The sequence below is a fragment of the Dasypus novemcinctus genome, chromosome 19 (assembly GCF_030445035.2).
Source record: "Dasypus novemcinctus isolate mDasNov1 chromosome 19, mDasNov1.1.hap2, whole genome shotgun sequence".
NCBI lineage: Eukaryota > Metazoa > Chordata > Mammalia > Cingulata > Dasypodidae > Dasypus > Dasypus novemcinctus.
In genome coordinates, this window is record NC_080691.1 from 21,204,881 (window position 1) to 21,230,184 (window position 25,304).

The 25,304-nt window shown below is 37.5% G+C and overlaps 1 protein-coding gene and 1 pseudogene across 9 annotated transcripts in view; one reads left to right on the top strand and one right to left on the bottom strand.

The window, feature by feature from the left end:
* Positions 1-25,304, bottom strand: part of ATXN2 (ataxin 2) — a 175,210-nt gene that overhangs the window by 64,516 nt on the left and 85,390 nt on the right. For 5 of the 9 annotated variants that reach the window (XM_012521373.4, XM_058280965.2, XM_004483014.5 and 2 more), the window contains exons 8-15: positions 24,756-24,953; positions 23,177-23,355; positions 21,134-21,343; positions 18,396-18,578; positions 15,994-16,191; positions 15,326-15,433; positions 14,974-15,044; positions 167-471 (exon numbers count right to left, since the gene is read on the bottom strand). In XM_012521373.4, the coding sequence (XP_012376827.2) occupies positions 167-471; positions 14,974-15,044; positions 15,326-15,433; positions 15,994-16,191; positions 18,396-18,578; positions 21,134-21,343; positions 23,177-23,355; positions 24,756-24,953 (1,452 nt within the window). The remainder of the gene's footprint in view (positions 1-166; positions 472-14,973; positions 15,045-15,325; positions 15,434-15,993; positions 16,192-18,395; positions 18,579-21,133; positions 21,344-23,176; positions 23,356-24,755; positions 24,954-25,304) is intronic. The other 4 variants (XM_058280970.2, XM_023585905.3, XM_058280969.2 and 1 more) reach the window with 2 other exon arrangements.
* LOC111761787 (eukaryotic peptide chain release factor subunit 1-like) lies at positions 2,336-4,026 on the top strand (annotated as a pseudogene).

Sequence of the window (25,304 nt, forward strand, 5' to 3'; positions counted from 1 at the left end):
TACAAAAATGGTGGAGGAGGGAAGAGAGGAGAATACACGGGTACAATTACCTAATTTACTTAAGAAGTAATTTGTTTAGACAGTTTTAAAGCAGTCTAAAAGCCCTGAACAACTTTTTAAAATGTTAATTAGGTAACAGGATGTGCTAAATTCCAGGTTTACTCACTCAGCTGCATCTTTCTTCTCCTCTTTATCATCTTTCTCTTGTTTACATCCTGGACTAGAAGTCTGAACCCCTTGGGATGTGACCTCAGGTCCCCTCTTGTGCTCCGAGTTACTGAGTATTGAAGGGGAAATGCTGGGGCTATTCGGTTTGCTGCTGCCGCTGGTGCAATTGCTGCTGCTATTTTCAATGAAAGAATCCTTAGTGCTTGGTTCAATTTTGTCTTTGATCAAATCTCTTGATTTTTCTCCCTCTCTATTTTTGTTTAACAGTTGATCCATAGATTCAGAAGTAGAACTTGGCTGTAACTAAATAAAGGAAATAATTATAAGCATTTTAAAAAATATTTAAGTATAATCAATTTTCTCCATGAGCACCAGAAAAGCAATATAATTTTTAAGCATGAAACATACTGAATAAAGTTTTTTCATACTTTAACAGTAATATTTTTATTCCAAGGCAACAATAGTAGAGATCTACACAACACAACCATAATCATCTAAGTCCTCAAAAAGTCCTAGCTTCTAATATTAAGTATTTACTGACTGCCTACCATGCATGTATCAGGATAGGCAAGTATCTGCTGAATATGGTAAATACGAAACAGTTTCTAACCTCCTAAAGCTTGCCACCTGGGTGAAATCAAATAATAATAAAATGTGGCAAATATAAATGTGGTAAAATGGGAGCCTACAATAAAGGTAACCTATAGAAGGGGAAGGCTTCTCCATGGCAATGTCATCTAGTCCAAGATGTCAAAGGTATTTAAGAGTTGCAAGCAAAAAATCCAGAACAAAGCAACCAGAGGTAGTAAACGATTTCAACAAAGGGATGGGTACACAATCAACACCTAAAATCAGTACTGTTTCTATACTCTAGTAACAATATGAAGAGGAAATCCAGAAAATAATTCCATGTATAATAGCAACTAAAATTAAATGCCTAGGAATAAATCTAATGAAGGATAGAAAGGACTCGTATGCCTATATTTTCAATGTAACTTTTCTATAATCTAAAACTTCTTAAAAAAAAAAAAGAACCTGCCAGCCATGGATTCAAATCCCAACTGTCACCCTGGCACCAATGTGGTCCTAGGAAAGTCATTTACGTTTACTCATCGTGAGTAAGTTACATAATCACATGAGTCTCAGTCTCTTCACCTGTAAAGATGGAATAATGATGTTCCTTGGGGTTTTTAAGAAGATCAAACTAAGTAATGTCTCTCATGTTTTTACAATAGTATCCAACAATAAGCAGTAAAGATTTCAAGGCTGTTATTATAAAAAATAAATAAAATAGAATAAAATAAAAGGAGTTATACACAGAAAACTACAAAACATTGCTAAAAAATATAAAAAGACCTAAATAAATGGAAGGACATTCTGTGCTCACAGATTGTTAAGATGTCAGTTCTAGGGAAACGGCTGTGGCTCAATTGACTGGGCTCCCATCAACCACATGGGAGGTCCTGGGTTTGCATCTCAGGGCCTCTGTGTGCGCCCGCACTGGCACAGCAAGATGATGCAACAAAGGAAGACAAGCAGACACAGAAGAACAAAAAGTGAAAGGACACAGAGAGTAGAGAGTAAAACAAGCTGCAAAGGGGAGGAAATAAATAAAATAAAAAAGAAATCTTAAAAAAGTCAATTCTATCCAAAGTGATTTCCAGATTCAAGGCAATCCCAATCAAAATTCCAACAGCTTTCTTTGCAGAAATAGAAAAGCCAATCATCAAATTTATATGGAAGAATAAGGGGACCCAAATACATAAAGCCATGTTGAAAAAGAAGTACCAAGTTGCTAGAGGATGCACATTTCCTGATTTAAAAACTTGTTACAAGGTCACGTAATCAAAACAGCATAGTATTGGTGCAAGGACAGACTATATCAATGGAACTGAACTGAGTTCAAAAATAAACCCTCATATCTATGGCCAACTGCTTTTTGACAAGGGTACAAAGTCCTTGTCAATTGGAAAAGAATAATCTCAACAAATAGAGCTAGGACTTGGCCCCTGATGGGTGATGTGATGTCACAGGACCCATGTGAGCAGACTGAAACACATGCAGCTGCCTGGAGAGAAGGAGCCCGTGTCCTCCATCAGAGCCACCCCCTGGGAGGAACAGCCCCTACCACCCAGGACTGGGCCCTTAAGGAGGAGGCGGCAATAAGATGGCAGATGACCCCAGTGCCACAGACAGGAACATGGAGATCTGGAAGATGAAGAAGCTCATCAAGAGCAATGGCATAAGCATGATTTTGTTGATCATTCCTCCCATTCCTCCTCAGATCTCATGAATGACAAATAAAAGCAGTATTTTGGAAATGCATCTAACATTAAGTCACGAGTAAACCGCCTTTGAGTCCTGGGAGGCATTTTATCTGTACAATAAAAACTCAAACTTTACAACAAAGTACCTCCAAATGGTCTGGCTGTTTACGGTCAAACTGTAACAGAAGAAGTAAAGAAAAAGAAAGTCAGCACTGACTTTGAATCTTTCAAACCAATTAATAACTTATTGTATTTGTGTGACAACAAATTGTACACAGAAGCTCTTACAATGCTACTTTCAGAGGATAGCAATTTTGGCTTCACTGTAAGAAATGATAGTGGAACACTTTTTGGCATACTCCAAGGAAACACAAGAGAAGTCCTGCACAAATTCACTGTGGATTGCCCAAAGAAACATGGTAGAAGAGGTCAGTCTGCCTTGCGTTTTGCCCATTTAAGAATGGAAAACGGATATAACTATGTTTGGAAAGTAGCTGAGACTGCTGTGCAGCTGTTTATTTCTGGGGACAAAGTAAATGCGGCTAGTCTCGTTTTAGCTGGAGCAGTTGACTTTAAAACTGAACTAAGTCAAGGAAGCAGAACAGTTAGAGCACCTGCCTACCACATGGGAGGTCCAAGACTCAAACCCAGGGCCCCCTGACCAGTGTGATGAGCTGGCCCACGCGCAGTGCCGATGTGCGCAAGGAGTGCAGTGCCGATGTGCGCAAGGAGTGCAGTGCCACGCAAGGTGTCCCCCGCATAGGGGAGCCCCACGGGCAAGGAGTGCGCCCTGTAAGGAGAGCCGCCCAGCACGAAAAAAGTCCAGCGTGCCTAGGAATGGCGCCACACACACACGGGGAGCTGATATAGCAAGATGACGCAACAAAAAGAGACAGATTCCGGGTGCCGCTGACAATAAAAAGTGGACATGGAAAAACACACAGCGAATGGACAGAGCAGACAATGGGGGGCGGGGGTGGCAGGGAAGGGGAGAAAAATAAATAAAAAATAAATCCTGAAAAAAACCCAACTAAATCTATATGATAGGTTTGATCAGAAATTGCAATCAGAAGTTTTAAAATTAGTTGATACCTCCTTTGATGGTGAAAATGGATTCAACCAAGCTATTGTTATCTACCAAAGTTCTCTCCAATGTGAAATTCATTCAGGAAATGGGCAAGTACTGTTGTGGAGCTGAAGATACACTAAAGGTTTTGGAAATGGGAGCTGTAGAGATTCTAACAGTCTATGAAAATCTGGATATAATGAGATATCACTAACAATGTGCATAAGAAGAGAAAATTCTCTATCTAACCCCAGAACAAGAGAAGGATAAATCTCACTTCACAGACAAAAAAAAAAAACAGGACAGGAACATGAGCTGATTAAGAGCATGCCCCTGCTGGAATGGTTTGCTAACAATTATAAAAAATTTGGAGCTATATTAGAAATTGTTATAGACAAGTCACAAGAAGGATCCCAGTTTGTAAAAGGATTTGATGGATTTGAAGGTATCTTGTGGTACTGAGAAGATTTCCAGGGAATGGAATACCAAAAAGGAGATGAATTTTTTTACCTTGATGACTACTAGGTAGTTGAAATGGGTCTGGCAAACTGTGCCTGACCTTCCAGCATCCAAACCAAGGAGCATGCCCATGTGGAATTCCAAAAGATCCCTGCCTTACAAATGGAATGTTTTCAAAACTTAATCTATGAGCACTGGACAGTGAAAAGAAAACCAAAACAAAACTAAACCCAACCTTACACTTTGGTCATCATGTCAGCACAGTAGCCTACAACTAAATTTCTAAATGCCACTTGGGACTAATTTAAAAAAGAATCCCAATTTTTACTATTACTCGATGGTGAAATTGGTGGCTCTTCTATTTTATAGGGAAAAAAATTATTTTTTAACCTTTATACATAGAAGCAAAAATACTTTAACTGCTGCAAACCTTCAAAAATTAATACAAGTGAGGGGACAACCACCAACATGGCAGCAGAGTACAGACCTCCTAGAGTTAGCTCCTGCTACGGGAAGTTAGTAAACACCCAGAGATATCTGGGTCTATCTGAAGCACCTGTCTGGGGGCTCTAGGAAATCAGAACAGCATACTGCAACATACTTGAAGGAATGGAAGGAGGAGACTGCCCATCTGCAGAGAAGATTAGTAAATAGAGTGCTCCATGCCATGAAGGCCAGTGTCCATCTTCCAACGGAGGCACAAGCTGCCTTGGGAGCTGTTTTGCAGCTAGAATTGAAAGTTCTCCTTCCCCCGAACAGGCGAGGAAGGGAGGGTTGGGCACCAACTGTAGCTACTGAAGAGTAAATTCACCGTGCTGTGCTAAAGTATAATCCTGAGAACAGCTAAATGTTTGAGCCTGTCCAAGTTAGAAAGAGGCCAGGAGCTACCATCTTAACTCTGCACCTGGCATGAAGGGAAGCGGAGCAAACTGCAAATCATAGCGCTGGTAGGGACCAGCTTCTTTCCACCCAGATCAGACTGCAGCTCTAGATTAGGCCCCAGTCCTATCTCCAGCAGAGAGGAAGCTGGGGGACCTATACCAGCCTCTCTAGGAAATTACTGGCCAAGCCGTGGAGGCTGGTGATCATCCTACTCTGGCAGCATAGATTGCCCCATGAGCTATTCTGTGGCTGGAATTGGTAGCTCCATTTCCCAAAAACAGGGGAAGAGGAGAAGATTGGCCACAGATTTCGGCTACTCATTAATGGATTTGGCTGGCTAAGGTAAAACCCTAGAAACAGCTAAGGTGTGAATCTTCCCAAGTTGGAAAGAGACCAGTGGTCTCTATTTTGACTCCGTCCCCAGAATGAGGGGAAGCCAGGCTGACCGAAAATCACAATGATGGTAAGGAGGAGGTTGGAGGGCCCCCGCCACACCAGCCTATCCAGGTAACTGCAGGTACCTTTGACTGGTACAGACTGAATAATTGGAAGCCTACCAGGGCAACCATGGTCATCTTGGACCTGCACTGCATAGACTGCTGCCCATACCTGCAGCTCCATCCCCGTCCCAGGTAGGGGAAAAGGGGGCATGAAGCCTCATCTATCTCTCTGGGCAACTACAGTCTACTACAGTCTACAGTCTACTACAATGGGGAAGCGGACTTGGCCCAGTGATTAGGGCGTCTGTCTACCACATGGGAGGTCCATGGTTCAAACCCTGGGCCTCCTTGACCCATGTGGAGCTGGCCCATGCACATTGTTGATGCGCTCAAGGAGTGCCGTGCCACGCAGTGGTGTCCCCGCGTAGGGGAGCCCCATGCGCAAGGAGTGAGCCCCGTAAGGAGAGCCACCACCCAGCGCGAAAGAAAGTGCAGCCTGCCCAAGAATGGTGCCACACATATGCAGAGCTGACACAGCAAGATGATGCAACAAAAAAAAGAAACACAGATTCCCATGCTGCTGACAACAACAGAAGTGGACAAAGAAGAACATGCAGCAAATTGACACAGAGAACAGACAACCGGGGGGATGGGGGGAAGAGATTAAAAAAAAAAAAAAGACAATGGATAAGCACAAAGAAGAATCTGAAAGCATACACAGAAAAAGAACAGATTTTATGGGAATGAAAGGTACAATAAATGAAATTTTTAAAAAAATTGGAATCATATAATAGCAGATTTGAGGAGGCAGAAGGATTGGTGAGCTTGAAGAAATGGCCTCTGAAAGAGAACATACAAAAGAACAGATGAGAAATGGAAAAAATTGAACAAAGTCTCTGGGAACTAAATGACAGCAAAAGACGTGCAAACATACATGTCATGGGCGTCCCAAAAAGAGAAGAGAAGGGAAAAGGGGCAGAAGGAATATTTGAAGAAATAATAGTAGAAAATTTCCCGACCCTATTGAAGGAAATAGGTATCTATGTCCAAGAAGCACAATGTACTCCCATGAGAAAAAATTGAACAGACCAACTCCAAGACACATACTTATCAGAATGTCAAATGCCAAGACAAAGAGAGAATTCTGATAATAGCAAGAGAAAAGCAATGCATAACAAAAAAGGATACCCAATAAGATTAAGTGCTGATTTCCTTCAGAAACCATGATAAGAACAGTCGTATGATACATTTTAGGTGCTGGTGGAGGGTTGCTATATGGTATCCCTGTATGATGTTATGCATGTCTGCTTTGAAAGTTCACAACTTTTACTATATACATATTGTTTTAAGTATGTTCATACATAAATGATATAAAGATAGTAATAATAGGGGGTTGGGGGAAAAACACTTTGGAGAGTAGTAATATTTTGACAATGCTCTTTAATCATTAGTTAAAAATGTTTAACAACAGAGAATAGGATTTGGCTCAACTGATAGAGCGTCCGCCTACTGTATGGGAGGTACAGGGTTCAAATCCAGGGCCTCCTGACCCGTGTGGTGAGCTGGCCCACGTGCAGTGCTGATGTGTACAAGGAGTGCTGTGTCACGCAGGGTTGTGCCCCACATAGGGGAGCCCCACATGCAAGGAGTGTGCCCCCATAAGCAGAGCCGCCCGCATGAAAAAAGCACAGACTGCCCAGGAGTAGCACCGCACACACGGAGAGCTGACACAGCAAGATGATGCAACGAAAAGAGACGCAGATACGCAGATTCCTGGTGCCACTGACAAGAATGCAAGCAGACACAGAACACACAGTGAATGGACAGAGAGAGCAGACAACGGGGGGTGGGGGTGGGGCGGTGGAGGTGACGGGGTGGGGGGGGAGAAATAAATGAAAAATAAATCTTAAAAAAAAAATAAAAATGTTTAACAACAATGCAAGGTATTGGTGGTAGGATCAGCTATGTGAGTCATGTATGATGGAGTCATGTATGATGTTATATATGTTTAAATTCACAACTATTACTATACATATATTGTTTATGTATTTTATGTATGATTGATATACTTCAATAAATTTTTAAAACAAAAAATAAATTTTAAAAATTAATAGAATTTTGATTGGAGAAAAATTAAATTCCTACGTTTCGCAGTGACCTAGGTACATGGCATTCACAGTTTGGACTGCATAAGAAGAAACATATGTGGTCAAATGCTGGAGCCATTTCTCTCTTGGTCTTTGTTTAATTTTGAAAGGGTGAGCTAATAGGAGGCAATTTTAACTTTATTCTCTCACACCAACTCTCCCCCTCCAGACTCAGCTTCAAGGATACAAATTGCATTTGCAAAGTCAACTGACTTGAATATGTGGGCCAGTGCACTGTTTACTTCCTTCTGTTTGGTCCCGGTGCCTCCTAAAGAAGACAAGCAGATGCCACACTCACCGCAACAAGGGCTAGACACTGCACCCTGCCACAATGAGAGCTAGCCGTCTGCACCCTGCAGCAATGAGCAGATGCCTAAACAAGCAGATGCCACAAAGTCAGCAGATGCCACAGTCTGCAGGGAGCAGATACTGCTCAGGTCAACTGGGCATTTGCCTCCCATGTGGGAGGTCCTAGGTTCAGTTTCTGGTGTCTCCTAGAGAAGGCAAGCAAACAATGAGCAGACAGATAAGATAACCATCTGGAGGAGGGGTGGAAGGTAAATAAATAAAGTAAAAATTATATTAAAAAAAAAGACAACCCAACTTGAAAATGGACAAAAGAGGGAATCAGATGTGGCTTAACTGACAGAGCATCCACCTACCATATAGGAGATCCAGGGTTTGGTACCCAAGGTCTCCTGGCTTGTGTGGTGAGCTGGCCCAATGCCCAGTGCAAGGAGAGCTGCCCCGCATGAAAGAAGCATAGTCTGCCCAGGAGTGGCGCCGCACACACAGAGAGCTGACATAGCAAGATGACGCAGCAAAAAGAGACACAGATTCCCAGTGCTGCCTGACAAGAATGCAAGTAGACACAGAACACACAGCGAATGGACACAAAGAGCAGGCAATGGGGGCGGGCAAGGGGAGAGAAATAAATAAAAATTAATCTTTGAAAAAAGAAAGAAAATGGACAAAAGACTTCACTAGACATTTCTCCAAAGATATACAAATGGTCAAAAGGATAGGGAGAGATACTTAATATCATTACCCATAAGAAAAGTGCAAATGAAAACCACAAGATACCATTTCACATCCTCTACAATGGCTACTATTAAAAAAATATAAAGGAAAATAAAGTATTAAAGAAGATATAGAGAAATAGGAATACCCATTCATTGTTGTTGGGACTGTAAAATAGTGTACTCCTGCGGAAGACAGGTAGTTCTCCAAAAAGTTAAGTATAGAATGACCAAATATCTGGCACTCTTAGGTATATAACCAAAGTAACTGAAAAGCAGGGAATCAAACATATATTTGCACACTGATGTTGAAAGCAGCAATATTCACAATTGCCAAAAGGTGGAAGCAACTCAAGTGCCCACCCAACTGATAAATGGATAAATAAAATGTGGTATATACACCCAACGTAATATTATTCAGCCATAAAAAGAAATGAAGCATGTTGAATGAAGTAAATGAATCATGAAAGAACAAATATACTATGATCTCGCTGATATGAAATAATTGGAATAAGGAAATTCATAGAGTAAAAAACTAGAATACAGTTTACTAGTGGCTGGGGTGTGGATAAGGAATGGGGAATCAATGCTTAAAATTGTAGTTTGTACATGAGTTGATCATAATGTTTTAGTAATAGATGGTGGTGATGGCAGCACATTATGAAATGTAATTAAAAGCACTAAACTATATATGTGGATGTTTTTAAAAGGGGGGGAATTTTAAGTTGTAAATGTGTTACCAGAATAAATGTTTTAAAAAATAAACAGTAGTTTAATCTGTGATTATACCAAATACCACTGATTATGCACTTTGGATGGATTATATGCTTATGACTACATATCAATAAAACTAATTAAAAAAAAATAAAAGGGTTTGTACCCAAAAAAAAGTTTGCTAGAGGATTTCTGTTGGGACTGATGGAAAAGTTTTGGTAATGAATGGTGGTGATGGTAGCACCACATTGTGAATGTTATTAACATCAGTAAATCATATATTTTAATGTGGCTAAAAAGGAGAAATTTTAAGTTGTATGTGTGTTACCAGAATAAAAATTTAAAAACAAAAACAAAAAAATATAAGACCATACAACACAACAGTGAGCACCAATGTAAACCATGGATGACAGTTAAAACTAAAATTATAATATTCTTTTATCAACTGTAACAAATGTACCACACTCGAAAGTGTTGATAATGGAGGGGAGGAGGGTGAGAACTCTGTGTCCTGTATTTTCTGCATGATTTTTTGGTAAACCTATACTTCTAATAAACAAGAATTTGGGGAGGGGGAAGTGTTTGGAAAAGTAAAGAGTCTAAGAAAATTAAACAGCATGTTTAAAAATGTTTTAAAAAGGGGGAAAATTGCTCCGTCATGAAACAGAAAAACACTAATGGTGGCTGGACCAAGGGTATGATACATATACAAAAGAAATGATGCACACAAGCATGAGAACTAAGAGTATAAGGAGCTTGAAAGCTATGTTAAGGATTTTAGTTTTTAATTTTAATTTTCAGGTTAATAGGAAGACACTAAAGAAGTTTAAGCAGCATATACAACTAAGCATATTTTTAGTTCAGAAAGATGAGGGCAGCAGGTTTATGGAGAATGAATTGGAGGGAGGCAAGAGAGGCTACAGAAACCATTATGGAGGCTGGACTAAGACCACATTCTGCCCAAGACTAGTGGTGGATTGGAAGGCCAAATATAGGTGGATTCAGAGGGAGACCAGACTAGACATGCTGATCAAATAAGACTTTCTAAAACCAAAGCTAAAAATGAAAGCACAAAACACAAGAACCATCAAGAACTGAACACAAAGATGTTAGTGAAATAAGTGAGAAGGCTTTTAACATTTGCAGAAAAAAATAGGACAGCTAAAGAAAATGACAAGGAAAAAAAAAAGGAAAGGGCAGCAAGAGAAGACATGGGGGCAAATACAACAGCAGTCCAGAGCCAGAGTGGTGAGAAGCAGCTACAGAGACCTACGCAGCAGAAAGGTACACCTAAAGGTTGGAGACAAGCCATCATCTCAGCCTCTGAATTGGTAAGCCAGTTTCAATGACTTCACTTCTGAGGCACTTATCACAGGTGCATGTCAGGTTTCAATGCATCACCAATACTGCTATGAAGTAAGAAAAGGAAGGCAAAAGTTGATAGGGGCATTTATCTGAGCCCACTAGCAATGTAAGTCACAATATAGACACTAAACTATTAAAACCTCCTTTTGTTCACAAAAATCTCTAGCAAGGGCTACACACCTAATAGACTAACTGTATAATGCAAAAGACTTCAATAATATTTATAACAAGATTTCTTGAGTGAAAATAATTTATGATCGTTATCATTCTTATAATGGCAAACACTTATCAACTGAACACTGTTCTAAACGATTTCCCAACTCATTTATTTAATCTTCTCAACAGCCTTATTTGAGGTATATAATATCATGGCCATTTTACAAATGGGGAAATAAGGCACAATTCCTGCTTTTAAACATTCCACTATATTTCCTCTTTGCAGTATACCAAACCAAAAGGAAATCTGCGATTCTTATGTGACTCAAAGAACAAAAAAAAGTTAATAGCCAGTACAGTTTTGAATCATCCATATTTTGTGAAGAAAAACTAGCATTTATTGAATCCAAAGGATGTGCCAGGCATTTTACAGATAGTATATTGCTTGGCTCTAACAAGAACACTATAAAGTAGGTTTTATTTTGGCTTGGGGAGAGAAGATGACATGCTCCAATGTTATACATATGTTATGGAGGGGGCCAATATTCAAACTCGGTCTACTTGCCTCCAAAATCCACACCATTAACCAGATGGAAATGAAAGTACTACTGTTGATTCTTAGATGAATAAAGCTATCAGCACTCTACATATAGGTACATTAGAGCCCACAGATGGTTCTCAAAGGCAAAAAACAAGAACATAGGGTACTCCTATTTCTGTGTCAGTGAAAAAGTAGAGATTCCTGTGAACAAATGCAGTTCAGGATCATGTGCACATCATGAGGGTGGTTCTGATGAGTCATTCATTAAACAGACATTTAACTGTGTACACATTGTATTAGTTACCAAAGAAAGACTCACTGCCACAAGCTTAAACACAAAGATGGCCAGGACTGTCATTAACTAGCCATGTGACCTTGGACAAATTATTTGACTTCTCTTTACCTTAGTTTCCTAATAAACCTACTACAGGTAATAACAGAACTACTTAGAAGGCTTGTTAGGACAATAAAGGACTTAACAAATTTAAAGGATAAGCACTTAGAGGAACATCTAACACAAAGGAAATCCTTAACAAATATAAGCTAATAGCAACAGTTTATTTGAAGAGAATAATAATAAAGCTCAACTTTAAATTTTTTTAAAAACAATTTATTTGCTTTCTAGCGTTCTCTTCTGGAACAAAGAGTTATTCAGAGACACTTAATAATACATTTGACTATTAAGGCTACAAACAGTAATAATAATATAAATCCTAAAGAGATGAGAGTTTTAATGCTGCTGCTATCTGGAATTTAACAGTCAAACATTAATGAAGATTTACAAAAGTTGTGAACTCATACTATGATAGCTAAAATATTTTTAATCAAAGAATTTTTAGTCTTTTAAACAACACTATATCTAAGTCAAGTACTAGCATAAAAATGTACATACTTACAAGTGAGGAGAATTCAGAGTCCAAAAGTAAACCCTCACATTTGTGGTCAACTGATTTTCAACAAGGGTACAAAGAAAACTCAACAGGGAAAGAATCCGAGGCTGGGACAAGTGGATATCCACAAGCAAAAGAAATTTGATTCCCTCTTTTATACTATATTTAAAAATTAGGGGGACGCAGATGTGGCTCAAGCAACTAGGCTCCCATCTACCATATAGGAGGTCTAGAATACAATACACAGGGCCTCTTAGTGAAGGGAAGCTGGCTCATGTGGCAAGCTAGCCCATGCGGAGTGCTGGCCCATGTGGAGTGCTGCCCTGGGCAGGAGTGCTGGCCCACACAGAGAGCTGGCACAGCAAGATGATGCAACAAAGAGACACAGAGGAGAGATAATAAGAGATGCAGTAGACCAGGGAGCTGAGGTAGCACAAGAGGATGATCACCTCTCTCCCACTCCAGAAGGTCCCAGGATCAGTTCCTGGAGCTACTTAATGCAAATTCAAGCAGACACAGAGGAACACACAGTGAATAGACACAGAGAGTAGACAATGGAGGGGAGGGGGAAAAATAAATTAATCATTTTAAAAAGAAATTAGGGAAGTGAATGTGGCTGTCATTGGGTGCCTGCCTCCCACATGGGAGGTCCCAGGTTCAATTCCAGGTGCCTCCTAAAGACAGTAAACAATGAACAGACAATAAGAAGACATTGAGCAAAAACAACAAGCCAGTAACAAGCAGACAGCAAAAAAACCAAGTACGAGTAGAGAGCAGATGTGCCTCAAGCAGTTGGGTACCCACTTCCCACATGAGAGGTCCTGGGTTCGGTTCCTGGTAACTGCTAAAAGAAGAAACAAGCAAACAATGAGAAAAAGACAAGGGAGGTGTCGGGGGTGGGAAGGTGGGAGGGGAATTGGGGGAGAAATTAACCCAAAATGGATTACAGACCTAAATGGAAGGGAAAGCAGGAGTAAATCTTCATGACCTTGGATTAGGCAATGATTTCTTAGCTATAATATCAAAAGCCCAAGCAACAAAAGAAAAAATAAAATGCAAAATGTCTGTATTTCAAAAGACACCCTAAGAAAGTGAAAAGACAAGTCACAGGATGGAAGAAAATATTTGCAAATTACCTATCTGTTCAAGGACTGGCAGACAACATACAAAATATTCTTGCAATTCAATAATAAAAAATGGGTAGGGAGGCAGATGTGGCTCAAGCAGTTTAGCTCCTGCCTCTCACATGGGAGGTCCTGGTTCATTCCCTGGTGCCTCCTAAAACCAAAACCAAACAAAAAGTAAACAAATGAAGACGCCAACTCAGGGGAACTGATGTGGCTCAGTGGTTTAGCGCCACATATGAAGTCCCGAGTTTAATAGTGGGGCCCAGTACCTTAAAAAAAAAAAAAAAAGCCACGGTGAAAGCCAGAAGTCAAGAGAATATGCAGAAGAAAGGAGGAGACATCGCCTTGTATATTGCCATGTGACTGAAAAGCCAAGGAACCCCAAAAATTGCCAGCCAGCCAGAAATTACCAACCTAGGGAGAAAGCAAGCCTTCCAACCTCGGAAACTGTGAGCCAATAAATTCCCGTTATTAAGCCAACCCATTGTATGGTATTTGTTTTAGCAGCTGGGAAACTAAAACAATATACTTCAAAGTAAAAATATTTCTTTTCTTGATAACAATAACGTCGTGTAAGCGTACAATAAGAAGGGACTGAATGACTATAAAAAAACGCAGAAAGAAAAAAAGCAGATGTGGAAGAATACTACATGACATTATATAAATACTGAATTTAAGATTATGCAAAACAACAACCTCTATTGCTTAGATATATATTCATATGCAGTGTGAGTATAAATAACTGCATGGGAAAGAAGCCAATCTATCTGGAAGGAAAGAGAAGGAAGCAGCTGAGGAGGGGTAGGTGGCCTGACTTATTAAGCTGGAAAGTGGGTACATGACATTTGTTCATTTCTCTTGATATCATTTTTATGTATTAACTATTGTTTGATAAAAAAAATTTTAATTAACAACTTCTAAGAGCTCCTAAGCTGAATACATGTGTTGAAGGAAATAATACATTATACTTTAAAGAATGTTTGAATGCACATGAAACTAATTACAAAAATAATTATTTTTTTAGAGAGCTAGAACATAGGCTGGGGAAGGGCTTCCTTTTGTCTATTATTCATTCATCTTCTGATTCAGTCACCTTTTTTTTAAAGCTGACAATTTTTACCGCCTATCACAAGCTAAGTTTCAGGATTTCTTGAGTTGGTTTCAAAATCTATCTTGATATCTAGTTATATTTTAGTAAACCATGTGAAACTGAATGAAATAGCCATCAAAGAAAGATACCATGCTAAAGAAAGAACAGCTATCAGCAAAGTCTACCAAATGGAGAAATAGTATTATAAAAAGATTTCTATACCAATTAATATATTTGGAACATAAAGAGTAAATCTCCAACTACCACAGAACAGCATGGCCCAGTATATCGTCCACTTGCCACATCTAGTAATTAATTCCTTGGCCTTTCTCCACAGCAATCTAGCTTCACTGAACAAAGTAATCATAGGAACACCAAATAACTTATGTTATGGTGGCTTCAAATGTTAGAATTATTTCATTTGATATCAACTACTGCTCTTATCAAATATCATGATTTTAGTTACCCCACTTAATGCACAAGTAAATACAATTTTAACAATGTTTAGCTTTCTACACACATGGTTCAATGTTTCCGATATAGATATAATGCACTTTTATAAATGGATGATACAAAAATCCTTAGTCACAATTAATATTTATTTCTTAAAACTCTAACTGGTAAGTCCAATGCAACACTTACCCTAAAATCATTCTTAAATTTCTTTAAATCATCAATCTGTTTTCTATGTTCAGAAACAATTGGTGATATACCTGTAAAAATTAAGAACTGTCAGATACAGATTTATTTCTAACCTTCTATAAAATTTAAGGATTCTTTTACCACGGGGTGTTAGAAATGAAAATGAGGTCTATTATCAAAGTGTTCATTTCAATATACTACTTATGGATTCTGGCATTTGCCAAACTATGCATTTAAATATCCACAATATGAGAAAAAAACTGTTGGCCAAAAATATTCTGTATTAGAAATAAGATTAGACCTACTATTTCATATTTCTACAATTATATTTAAAGCATTCTTAAAATTCTACCTTTACTTTCAGCTTTTGAAAAGCTAGGTGATGTCTCATTAGGCTTCAAATTTTCTTTATTCCCTGCAGGAGAGTTCTGCCTCTGATCTTGAAGCCTAGAATCTTTTGCTAGAAAATAAATTTTTTAAAAAATTCAAAGTTAGGTGTTAAAAAAAGTCAAAAGGGGAAACATTCAACAATTTTGTTTTCTTATATTTTTCTCCTTTGCAGACATATGAAATAACAATTATTTTATTTAAATATATATCACCCAGGAATATTAACAACCCTAATAACAACACACACTCAAGAATAATATATATGAAACTAATGGTACTACTTGAACTAATTTCATTTATATAATATTTAAAATGTGCACTCAGGGGAGCGGATATGGCTCAAGCCATTTGCCGCCTACTTCCCACACAGGAGGTCCCGGGGTTTGGTGCTGGATCCTCCTAAAAACAAAAACAAAACAACAAGCAAACAAATGAAAAACCCAACTCAGTGGCTGAATGCCAGCTTCCCACCTAAGAGGTCCTGGGTTCAATTCAAGAAAAAAAAAAAGCGCACTCAAATATTTATCTATAAATAAAAACAAAACAACACAGCATTTTTCATATGTTAAACCTCCACCATTCAATTCCAAAAGCAACAATGGAAATATCTGGAAGCACTTTCTTACATACCCTCAAGAGATGGGGTAACAGCTCTGTTAGAAGCAGGACTTGCAGGCGTAGGAGAGGCAGCTGGAATAGGCATGGCAACAGCTTCAGCTGGAATAATGCCAGGTTGGGGAGAAGCAAGAACTGGCCCACTGGGAGTATTTCCAATACTGTTCTGTCTGGGAGACCTAGGTCTGTGAGTTTTAGGGGATAACCTTGGAACTAAAAGGAAAGGAAAAGTTATGTTACAGTCTCAGCTCAATTATCACTCGCTCAGAGGCCTTCTCTCATGATCTACTAAACTAGTACTCTCTACTCCCCACCCCAATGTCTGAAAAATGATACCAATTAATACAACTGTGGGTTTTTTCCCCAAACTAAAAGTAACAATTCTGAAAGGCATGAATAATTTCACGAGTAAATGCAATTTTTTTAGAAGATTTTTTTTAAAATTTTATTTATTTTATTTATTTCTCTCCCTTTCCCCCCAGTTGTCTGTTCTCTGTGTCTGTTTGCTGCGTGTTCTTCTTTTGTCTGCTTCTGTTGTTGTCAGCAGCACTGGAATCTGTGTTTCCTTTTGTTGCATCATCTTGTAGTGTCAGCTCTTCGTGTGGGCGGCGCCATTCCTGGGCAGGCTGCACTTTCTTTCGTGCTGGGTGGCTCTCCTTACGGGGCGCACTTCTTGCGCGTGGGGCTCCCCTACGCGGGGACACCCGTGTGGCCCGGCACTCCTTGCACACATCAGCACTGCGCATGGGCCAGCTCCACACAGGTCAAGGAGGACCGGAGTCTGAACCATAGACCTCCCATGTGGTAGACGGACACCCTAACCACTGGGCCAAGTCCGCTTTCCAAATGGCAATATTTTGAATGAAGCTGGAAATTGGATTCCTAAGGCAGGATAAATGCCACTTTTTGAGATAAAGGTAGCATCATTTTCTACTAAAAAGTGAGAGTGACTGTTTCCTTTTAAAAAGAGTAGGAGGGCTGAGGGGAGAAGGAGTGTCTCTAATAAGTAGGATTATTCTTTCCTCCTCTAACTAATGGAATAAAACACATTTAAAACAGCTTATCCTATATATTTTGCAACATCAAGATCCACTGTGCAAAGAAATCAAGGACCCAATTTAGCCAAATGGGGAAGATAATCCAAACCTACTTTCATATTTCATACTACTTCATGATAAGTTTCTACTAGGTTTCATATTCCATTATTAACCTATTTAACAAAGCTCCAATTCAAAGGTTTAGAGAAAATGGTTCAATTTGCTTCACTTTTGTTCTTTTTAAATATTTGACCAATAGCCATGGAGGGAAACTATTACTCAACAATTGCCATTTCTTCCCCAGTCAGAATAAAGATCAATCCTGTAACACTGTTCTGGATATAACTTTTACTCTCTTGCTTCTGTATTCACATTGTTACTCTTAAAATTTATTTCCAAACCATCTGAGTAATGTCAAATGATTAACAATACAGCTAAGATTTTTAAAAATTCTATTTCCTCACTAATTTTAATATAACTGAAAACCAAAGAAGAAAATGGAATCAGCTAAGAAAATGATAATACAATTATATATTACAAAAGCTCAGGAGACTGTATATCAAATAAAAATAGACATTTAGTGTTTAAGCTTAAAGACTTGTTTTCTTTTCAAGGTTCTATAGACTAAAATAAATTAAGACTAAAAAAAATATAATCACTTTATGTTCCTGCTTACCATAGTTACCATAAAACAAAACATTAAGGAATATGATTAACAAAGCAGCAAAAGCAGTCAACCTAACTATAAAATCTTGTCAAGGTACATTTTTTTAAACTTTCATAGCTGCTGTCAGCATATTCTTTAGGTTAATTGCAGATAAAACTTGGGCTCCTACTTTGTTTGATATTCCTCATAAGGGAAGTAGTTGGAAACTAGTGTCATATATAGATGCTAGACAAACCCACTACACTGTGAGCCCTAGAATAAATGTCTGTGGAATGAATCAATGAACAAAGTTGCTAAGAAAATTCCATCCTTCTAAATGTTCTCACTTACTATATTGGCTTTATATTTTGAGTGGTACACTTTATAAAACTATACACGTTCGTATTTATTACCTCATATGAATCTCATTACAACCCCATGAAGTAAACCATGCAGATTATTTTACTCACTGAGAAAAATGAAATTCAGAATAACTACATAATTTTTTTCTAATTTACAGGGAATAAGTGGTAGAGCCCAGAATAAAATGCATGTTTTCCCATTTCTGGTTATTCCACCATTTTAAATATATAGGAGATTCTCTTGGTTATACTATCTTGCAGATAGCATCAAATACACTTGCAATTCATCAGAGCGTGATATTAGCCCTATTTACAGCTAATAGAATTACAAAATGAACACTGTATTTATGGCCTAAGCCAAGTATTACCTACCCCCACTGACCACTGATGACCATGTTCCCCCTGCAGGACTGGTCCTTGCCACTGGAGGAGTAGCTGCTTCACTTGGTGGGTTGTGGGATACAAATTCTAGGCCACTAGAAATGGAACCCCTCCCAGCAGAAACTCTGTGGTTTCGAGGGTGTCGCTGGGCCTTTGGGGACATCCTTGGAGGCCCTAAGAAAGGAGCAATGAACATCATAGAAATGTCACAATGTCCATCGATACTACTATTCCATTAAATACACATCATACATTCTCTCTCTCTTCCTCTCTCTACAGTTTTTCTACAGAAGAAAAAGGGGAAAAAAGCCGTATGTATTTTTGGCCATACGAATTCTTTCAGAATTATTTTGTGGAATGTTACAATGTTTTATAAACAAATTTTATTTGATTTCTCTATTTTTAACACAGGGAGGGGATAAAATTGGTGGTAAGAAATCAAGCAATAAGATGCCAGAATCTTTAAAAATTTTTTAGCCATGTTTAGTTATATCCATTATTTGCAAGAATATAAAACAATGAAACATATATAAAGAAAATGTTAATAGAAGTTATAGCTATATAACAGAATAATTTTTTCTTTATTCTGTACTTTTAGCTCTACCACCAAGATTTCAATAAAACATTAATTCTAAAATTAGAAAAAAATTTCATTTAACAAGGCTGTTAACCCTATACATTCTTATACTATTGAAACAAACGTATATAGCCTTCTTAAATTTCTTCAAAATCTTTGATTATCTACCTCTTCTGCCATGATAATCAATTTTATAGCCAAAGCTCAATACAGGTCTCACTTGTAAACAGTTTCTCAGACTTAACAGGCTGTTAGCTGAAAACTACTGCTAACGTGTGACATGTTAAGACCAGAAAAACTGACATTTGAGGAGGAAATTTGTATTACATGAATTCTCAAAATAATGCACCATTAATTCTATCACCCAATTAGTGATTTCTATTTCTGAAGGCGGCTACAGGGCACGAGAACAAAGCTATCAGGTGGAAACAGTGCTGACATGCAGCAAACACATCCTTGATTCCAAAGCTCTTCACCTGCAACCTACTGCCAAACTCGTTAGAACATCAAATTAACACGTGCCCCTCAATAGGAAGTTAATCACGGACATGATCTTTTTAAAAATCATATTATTAATACATATTGTAATTTTCAAAGGGAAATAAAACATATCAAAGAATAATTTAAGAATTGGGTATATGAATTTATCTTTTCTTTTTTTATATTTCTTGATAGAAAAAAGACAAGTCTGTTGGCATTGATTGCTTCACAATAAAACTTAATTTTTAAAAATTAATTATTTCTGGGAATATAAATACTTACAGACACCAAACATATTCTTTGTACAAAAAGGAAACTCTTTATTTAATAGTTTAAATTTTGAAGCTGATATTTCAAAATTACCTCAGTGTCAACTAACTGCATGACTACAAAACATTTTAATTTAAATTAGTTTAAAAAACTGAAATTCAACATTCCTAAATAATGCAGAAGATATATTCTGCATGAATAGTTGGGCAACCCTTACATTTTCATGTAGCAAAAATACCTGAACTCATTAATGAGTCATGTTTTATCTAAGTCTCAGGATACAATCAAATAATGAATCACAACAAATATTTCAACAAAATTTAACTTTCTATATAGTAGCCACCAGTAGGCATTTTTTGAGTAAGAAAGTAACCACAAAATTAAGTGAAACCTACTGGTCATGACTAGAAGCTTCACTCAAGATCTGATGATTTTACTTTAAGTTGCCAATACAGTTTTCCCCAGGAAAGAAGTTTATGCTAGAAAACTATTATTCCCAATACAAGTTATATTAACTGCAATTTTAATAAACAAATTGGATCAAATTTTTAACACAAATATACTGAACTAGTTTCGAAAGGACATTAACATTCTGGAAATAGGCTTTTTTGTGCTGCATTTAAATAAGAATGTGATCTTTCTAACAACATATCCATTTTTGATATGTAGCAATGGTGAACTTAGCATCATATAATGAGTAAGAATTACAAGATTTTATTTTTAATTTTAACAAGAGCAAAAAAAACCACCTATAAGATTCAAATTCTTATTTCTTTTATCAACAACTTATCTTCAATAAAGCACTCTCCCAAAATAAGTAGCCTTTCACTATAAAATACTGCAAAGCTAATTTTTAAACTCCTCCAACATGTCTGAAAACTGAGTCTGCACAGTAATCTGAGACACACACACGCGCGCACACACACACACACACACAGGCAGCTATAGGGAATGTCCCTCTCAAAAAGGATCCCTCTTGCCACCATGCCTGCCTGTGGCCAACAGGTAATTCAAGAAAGGCCACAGCCAAGGAGCTTTAAAATGATAGTTCTACAAAAATCCATGACTAGGTGAAGAAAGTTCACTCTTTTACCATTAACCACTGTCTATAGCGTAAAATGCAAGGGAGAAGGCACTGCGGCAGTCTTGACTGGGGCCCTAAAGGAGCATCATTACCAAGCTGAGGTTAACCCCCATCTTACAATTCAGGACAGTTCATAGCACTTATTAAATCTCTCTTTAATGAACAAAAGGTTAATAGAAATAGTTTTAATCAACTAAAGTTAAAATACAGAAATTATAGGTTACTAAATAATGAAGAGGAAACTATTTTGTAATTATAAACTCACATAAGGAGTTAAACAAAGACAAACAAAAATATGAACAAATTGTGGTATTGTACCTTCTGAAGACATGCGTTTAGGCATAGTAGAGACAGGAGCTGGAGAACCATGAGCAGAGGGGTGAGACGGGGGTCTGGATGGCCGCGAGGGGGGCCTGGAGGGCGGCCGTGTAGGGGTGGCTGCCCGAGGTGGAAGAGAGTTGGGACCTGACTGGTAGCGAGAAGGTGGGCGAGAGGAAGGAGATGGGCAAGGCGATGGCCAGGGAACACCTGACAGAACAAATGATATGAAGGAAAGTATAAAAACTAAAGAAAAAAATGAGGGAAAAAGTAAACAGAAAAAAAGTAAAATGACAAAAATGATTTCTTGTACATTTTAACCCTTTGAGGACAGTTATTTGATTTGTGATAAGTTTTAGCATAACTTAACTGACATAAATTCACATTTAACTTTAACCTCCTCAAAATTAAATCTGTTTAAATGAATACACGTTCCCAAAGGGTTAATTAGGATCTACACATACTATTGAGGAAGACAGTTAAGACTCTGCCTCTTAATCCTGCTTCTATAACTGCTTCTCAGTAAGTTATTGTTAAAAGACATACACAAGATAATTTCACACAATAAATCACAAAAGTCAGGCATAAAATATTTATTGTATTATTTTTAGCTTTTGGAACATAATGAAAATAAGTAGCAATTATTATATTCAATTTAAAATACTGCTTCCTTATAATCATCTGTGATTTTCATCTAGTTTATACTGAACCTAAGGTTCAGTTTGAAATATCATTAATCAAGTCCAATTTCTACTTTTCTCTAGTCACAGGAGTGACAAAGGATAATATTCATCAGCTTTTTAAAAAACATACATCTTAATGAAATTGGGGAAAAAAGAGACCTTCTATATAAATAATTTATGCAGTTAAACACTTATCTGAGAGACTGCTTAATAAACAACGCAACTAACAAAGCAATCATCCCCAAATTAATTCAAACTCCTAGGTCAGAATTAATGACAGGTCAGATACAGCTAACATCTAAAATTACATGTTACTTACCTTAAATCTTAGGAAATAGTCCAGGTCTCCTCTCCATATGTGTTCTTTACACACTTGAGTATCATATACTTCCCAGGACCCTTCAGATTTTTTACTTTGAAAATCATGTTTGTGAACATTAAAGTTCTTTATTAAATGAGCTAAGAAATTTCACCCCCAAATAGTAAAATATAGAAAATACTCAAGAGTGCTCATTTGGAGAGGAATTCTGGAGAAAAGTCTCAAAGAAAACAAATGAAACTGGAAACTTAGTGTTCTCTATTTTTATCTTTTTAACTTCGCAAATTTAAATAACTAAAATTGAATGCCCACTGTTTTCCTTAAGTTTGCAACCTCCCTCTGATGGCTATTATTAATTACTTTATTGCCATACTTCCTACAATACTGCTGTCCAGTATACCTAATACAAAAACAACCTATGAGTTATATTCAACCTCAAATTTAGAGGCAGAATAAAAAGTATCTCTCTACTAAAGACATTAAGTTTGTTTTACTTAAATTGCTATAACTGCAATATTAACCCTTACACTAAGAGTTGTTTTTGTATTGTAAGCACATTTCTCTCTTCTCTTTCATGACTCTTGGTCAGGTTTTTTATTACAAGTTATGTCAAATCCTTTCTTGAGTTAAGTAGACTATAAATATGTAAGTAAACAGTTAATGAAAATGAATCAAAATTAACCACTGAGTACTTCATATCAGGTAGGAATTTCCATATAAACTATGTTTTAATTTTATTATCCAATACTTTTATAATTGAGAACCTATCCTAAGTTTCCAGTTTCTTTATAGATGGAGTATTTTTTGTTCAAGTGCATGACTTTGGGGTAAATTTACCTTTATCTTATATATGAAAATTTTATTATGCCAAGTATGGTACATGCAACTGACACACAACATTTTACTGATATCCACAGAAGCAAATGTGAAATCATTTTGAAATGGAAGGTATACACAAACATATCCCATAGATAAACTGTTTTAAGTATTTAGGTAACTATATATTTGATCGTGACTGATAGATTCAGTTAAAATACTTGCCTCCATTAACTACTCTTTGGTCTGAACCAGAATTAGGGTTGAAATCTGAAGTGTGAGAGGTGGATCTTGATGGCATGGAGCTTGAGCCAGGCTGACCCAGACGTGGTGAATTCTGTCTCCCACTTCCCCAGGATATGACTTCTCTGTTTCTTTGTCCAGGAGGAATATATTTATTTTCCCTGAAAATGAGAGAGACTTGAAATCATTTTCTACTATTGGTACCAGACTAATGAAACATATCTAAAAGTAACTGAGGTGGAAGGTTAAATACTAAACCAAACTCCCTCACTCTCAGTCACTCCTATTCCATCTTACCCTGATTTCTACCTTCTGGCCTTTTCTTTTCCTCAGATTCTCCTCCTAAGCACAAAGTTAAGCAGATGTGTATTCATTCTAATACTAGTTGGTCTTTCTATAGGCTGATTCTATGAATCATAATCTTGAAATCCTCATTGCCTAGCTTTCTCAATTTTATTTTCTCTGAGATCTCCTCTTCTCTCATTGGCTGTTCTTTGCTTTTTCATTATGTCAATGTCAGCAATGCTAATGAATCCCAAATCTGTACTAACAGGTCCACAGTCTCAACATCTCCCAAAGGACACTTCAATTCAAATCAGCAGACTCTAAACTGAGTTCCTTGAAGACAAGATATTTATCTTACTCTTCCAGGTATGAAGGTGTTTCTCAGCACGATTATGGATAAATGAAGACCCCAAAACCCCTCAAATGAAATAAATTGTACAAACGGACTCATCATCTCTCCCCTCAAATTTGCTCCATGTTTCCTATCTCTATAACCAGTATATAACCATCAATCCACTTAGTAATCAAAGAAACCTCAGGATCATATCCAGTTCTTCTTACCATACTATCGCCACCCTTGGTCTAGTTGTTTACCCTGTTTTCACATTATTATTTCAACATACTAACTGGTCTCCAAGTTTCAGCTAATCATCAGTGCCTCAAAGTCTGTTCACATACAAAGTGCTTCACTGCCTGGACCAACCTGTTTTCACTTCCTCAGTTCCTATCACCAACTCCAATCAGAGCACCTCCAAAATGTACTCTGAATTCCTAGCATATGAAACAAAGGTAGCATTTTCCTGAGCTGGCCAGATTCTTCTAAATGGCCAGGCTTCTGGACGTGTCTCTGGCCACACCAGAAATTCCTCCTCCCCGCCTCTCTGAATGGCAGACACATCTTATCCTTCCACAAAATGTCACCTCCTCTGTGAAGCTATCCTTATCTCTGGATGTTCCTAATACTTTGAACACACCTCATATCTAGCAAATCACACTGTTATGTAACATGCATTCCCCCCACCTGATTAGTCCTCAACTGTAAGTTCATCAAGTCATTGGTTTGTTCATCATTGTAATCCAACACTTGGCTCTACAGAGCTCTCAAAAAATATTTTTCAAGATTACCATAACCCTTTCTCTAACAGAATCTTTAACCAATTCCATTTGCATTCTCTACCTAAACTACAATAAAGAAAGACAAAATATAATATACACCTTCTCAGAGAGACCTTGAGTTGTGTATCCAAAATACTGCACTATGATTTCCTTTAAATACCTAGTGTTTATGCTGTGCCCCTCCCGTTCATTGGAATTTCTCTGTACTGCTGTGTATTTTTCTTCCTCACTCCTATCGTCATTTTCCAGGGCCACCCGGGCTTTGTACTGGGCACTTGATTCAATTTCTTCTGCTAACTGATTTGCCCTTGCTTCCCGTTTTAAAAATTCTTCTGAGTTATCCCTTTCAAGAGGCACCCTGAAATAAGAGAAAAAGAAAGCAAATGAATATTTTAAAGTCATAGTTTGTATCCTGTCACAATCAACTATTAAAAAAATTTAGAATCTGGAATACTGGTAAAACTTTAATAAGAGTTAAGGTGTTCATTTTATTTCTCAATCAAGATTTGCTTTTTTGTTGTTGTTGTTACCCTTTCCCTAGAGCTGTATAGCATTTTCAAAAACTGGTTAAATTGGCTATTAACCCATAACCTCTACTTTTGCAAGTTTAGATTTCCAAAACTTAAAAACAAATCAAAACAAAAATTTATTTAGAGCATAAAATTCAAGTATAAGGAAACTAGATTTATTTGCTGTTTTAATGGGAATT